General features: G+C 51.5%; 1 protein-coding gene across 2 annotated transcripts; it reads left to right on the forward strand.

The window, feature by feature from the left end:
• The first annotated feature begins 1320 nt into the window (after window positions 1–1320).
• Window positions 1321–3524, forward strand: LOC123131944 (F-box/LRR-repeat protein At3g59190). Of its 2 annotated transcripts, XM_044551675.1 has the most exons (3): window positions 1321–2412; window positions 2503–2637; window positions 2742–3524. In XM_044551675.1, the coding sequence occupies exons 1-3, from the start codon at window positions 1501–1503 to the stop codon at window positions 3036–3038; spliced, it is 1344 nt and encodes a 447-aa protein (XP_044407610.1). In that variant the 5' UTR covers window positions 1321–1500; the 3' UTR covers window positions 3039–3524. The 2 variants fall into 2 exon arrangements, with proteins under 2 accessions (XP_044407610.1, XP_044407609.1); XM_044551674.1 differs by having other exon boundaries at window positions 1321–2637.
• The last annotated feature ends 218 nt before the right edge of the window (window positions 3525–3742 follow it).

Below are 3742 nucleotides of genomic sequence, written 5' to 3' on the forward strand. Positions count from 1 at the left end.
CGACCACGAAGACTCACTCGACCACCAGAAGGTCAAGAGGCACTCTGCACTGCAACGGTCTGTAATTAAGTAGACTTTATGATAGTAAAGACACTTTATGTGGGGCGTTACCAGTAACGCCCCGGACTTAACGCACCTTAAACCCTCTCCTACGTGGGCTGGCTGGGATCCTGGCGCACTCTATATAAGCCACCCCCCTCCACAGGTAGAAGGGTTCGGCACCTTGTAATCCATATACACATAATCCACTCGACCGCCTCCGGGCTCCGAGACGTAGGGCTTTTACTTCCTCCGAGAAGGGCCTGAACTCGTACATCTCTTGTGTTTACAACCTCTCCATAGCTAGGACCTTGCCTCTCCATACCTACCCCCCACTCTACTGTCAGACTTAGATCCACGACACCGTGCCCACCACCATCACCTCCATGGACACCACGACCATCACCACTAGGAGACACCTCCGATTGGGCTATGATCTCCAAATGAGTGAGCTTCTTATGCTTCCTTGACGTGGTATCCATCATGCATGGGTTCATGAACATGATAGCCCACTCTTCGGCCTTCTTCTCTTTTGCAAGCCTCTTCTCCTCAAGAGCAATCCTACGCTCCTCTGCTGCCACCTTCCTCTCTTCGGCTTGTCACACCCCCCTCCTCCACACTACAATGAACAACAACAAGCTCAAACCCCACAACCACAAACCATCGTTAATGTGTCAGACAAAAAAGAAAACGCAAAAAAGATACCTCTATGACATTTCACAAGCACTTGGCGGCCCTGGTCCTTGCCCGTGGCTACGACGGCCAAACGCGCCGGAGAAGGAGGTGTAGGGGTGGCCGAAACAGGGCTATGATCCATCGTATAAGAAGAAGGTGGCGTGTGGGTCGGCGTGGCCTTCTTCTTCTTCTTCTTCTTCTTTTTGCCGCCGTCACCTCGGTGAGCGCCTTCATCGCCTCCACCGGCTTTTCGCCCACTTGCCACCGGGCGAAGCAACAAGATGGCGTCCGGCATCATCATGGGTGCTAGGGCCTTGCCACGGGCCTTTGATGTCTGCGCGGCGGTACGGAGCAAGTTTTTTTTGCCCCCAACCTCTTCCTTCGCAGGAGACAACAGAGGGGTCGATTCCGGCGGCGACGAGCCGAAGGCAGTGGCCAGCGAGGTCGGAGTCGACTTCCAATTTCAGTGCGGTCGATGTTACTTTTGGTGTATGTGGTGTTTTCACACACTAGCTCATTATTTGTCAGTTAGTTTTGGAGTTTTGGTGATGGTTCGGTTCATCGATTTTTTGTTTCACTTAAATAGGTACAGGACATTCGCAAAGAAAAAAAAAAGGTTTACAGGAGGCACCACTCCCCAAGATCCAGAACCTCTCCGTCGCGGCGGGCGGCGGCAAAACCTAGCGCTCCATCGCCGCTCCGTTCCCCAGCCGCGTCGGGCCGCGAGGGGCGGCTGTCGACGAGGAGCTGTGGGCGAAGTATTGACGCCAAATCTTCCGTCCGTACATGGAGAATAAGGAGGCTGCGGGCGCGGCTGCGGGCGCGGCGGCGGCCGAATCCGACGGGACCGCAGAGAAGCGGGCACGGAGTGGCGACTGCGACGACACCGCCGACGATTTCATCAGCAGTCTCCCCGACGCCGTCCTCGGCACCATCATCTCCCTCCTCCCCACCAAGGACGGCGGCCGGACGCGGGTCCTCTCCCGCCGATGGCGCCACCTCTGGCGCTCCGCGCCTCTCAACCTCGAGGTCAGCACCCGACCCCCCGATGCCGACGCCGACGCCCACGCCGCCGGGCCCGTCCCCACCCCCTCACGCGTCCTGCCCTCCGCCGTCTCCGAGATAATCTCCAAACACCCTGGCCCCGCACGCCGATTCTCCCTCCACTGCCGCGGCGACGGCGACCTCTGCCCCCAGGCGGCGGAGAGCTGGCTTTGCTCCCGCGCCCTCGCCAACCTCCAGGAGCTCGATATCAGCTACGCCGAACCCCCGCTGCTGACATCGGTTCTCCGCTCTGCGCCCAACATCCTTGTCGCCAAGATCAGCCATGGTGATTTCGAGCCGGCCATGATCAATTTCCCCTTCCTCAAGAAGCTCTCCCTGTTTCGCCTTACCATCTCAGCGGACCTCTTCCCCGGACTGTTATCCTGCTGCCATGCCTTGGAGAGCCTATCCATGACCAAAGTTCGTGCTGTGGGCTGTCTCCGTCTTAGCTCGCCGACCATTAGGACCATCATCTTCCGTCATAGCTATGGTGAAACCGCGGAACTGGTCATCGAGGATGCTCCTCGCCTTGTGAGGTTACTAGTGCCTTATTGTGAGAGGGATGATAGTGTGACTGTCAGGGTAATTAGGGCGCCTAATCTGGAGATATTGGGCCCTTTCTTCGTTGTTGTCTCCAAGCTCCTACTCTTCCAGGTAGCATCAGGGTCATCTTTGAATCTTGCTGTCGGTCGGCATTTCTACATGGAGATAATATTTTTGATGTTCATTGTTTGCTTTCCTCAGGGAATAAGCCTGGTCAGCTCCACAAACTCGATGCGCACCTTGAAGGTTTTGGCTCTCAAGTCTTCTGGGCAGAAATTGAATGCAGTTCTTAACATCCTTAGGGGGTTCCCCTGTTTGGAAAAGCTTTGTGTTATTGTGAGTAATCATCTTTGCTTTCTTGAAATGTTTGATTGGTTGACATACTGTAAAATTCTAGTTTGCAACAGCTTTGACATATGCCTCTCCTCCTTGTTTTGCAGTTTCATACAAACCGTGAGAGGAATGACGAAAATGAGCCTCAGTATGATCCACTACATCCAGTCGAATGCCTTGAGACCCGTCTAAAAAAAGTGGTGTTTAAGTCATTTGAGGGCTATGGCAAACAGGTTGACTTTGCGAAATTCTTTGTATTGAATGCAAAGGTGCTAGACAAAATAGAATTCGAAGTAAGAAATCAGTACAGCAGTGAGACAGTGGCTTATGAACACAGGCTGCTACAAGTGGAAAACAGAGCTTCCCGAGAGGCTCGGGTTGAATTCAGGACTACTTCATACTGACAGAGTACCATGTCAACAAGCGTATCCATGATTTGTCAGTGACCGGCCCCTTCAGACAGCCATAGACAGCATTGATGCCTGAAGATTGCACTGTCCTGTGCTCATTTTGTAAATGGCGTCGATGCCTGAAGATTGCATTGTCTTCTGCATAAGTCTGCTCTATTTCTAGTCTAAAGTTCCTCTATAATAATTCCAGAACTTATGAAGTTACCCCTGTTAAAACAGCAAAAGATGGTTTTGGATGTAAAAATAATGCACTTTGGGAAATCTCTGATGGGGAGGAATGCAGAAATATTGCTGCCGAAAGTTTTAACCGGAGGGAGCTGGTAGGTGATAACCTCATCTGCTGAAACTACTCACATCACCTTACCCTTACCCTATGCAATTGTGGCTTTGTTCTGCCTAAGCTGGTCTAGAAACATGTGACTGTGTGGGAAACTTAATTGTCCTTTCAGCTATAAACAAAAGCACGAGATATTTCATTTCTGATTTGATTTTTTTTTTTTGCGTACACATAGCATTTGTTTGATACTAACAAAAGGTCAACCTGTAGACTAAGAAAGAGGTTTATGTAATTATCAAGGTATGCTATCAGGTTGAAGTTTTGCTAATCATCAAGGAGTATGTAATTGTGGCTAATGCTGCAATAGCCACAATGTGTCCCTCTGACTGCATCTGTAACATGCTTCTGTTGCATACCGATT

The sequence above is a fragment of the Triticum aestivum genome, chromosome 6A (genome assembly GCF_018294505.1).
Source record: "Triticum aestivum cultivar Chinese Spring chromosome 6A, IWGSC CS RefSeq v2.1, whole genome shotgun sequence".
NCBI classification, from domain to species: domain Eukaryota; kingdom Viridiplantae; phylum Streptophyta; class Magnoliopsida; order Poales; family Poaceae; genus Triticum; species Triticum aestivum.

Excerpts from the sequence above, each read along its gene's own strand:
- LOC123131944 (XM_044551674.1), top strand. The coding sequence starts at position 1,501 with ATGGAGAATAAGGAGGCTGCGGGCGCGGCTGCGGGCGCGGCGGCGGCC. Across the intron at positions 2,638-2,741 it reads TGGAAAAGCTTTGTGTTATT|TTTCATACAAACCGTGAGAG; the intron begins GTGAGTAATCAT and ends CTTGTTTTGCAG.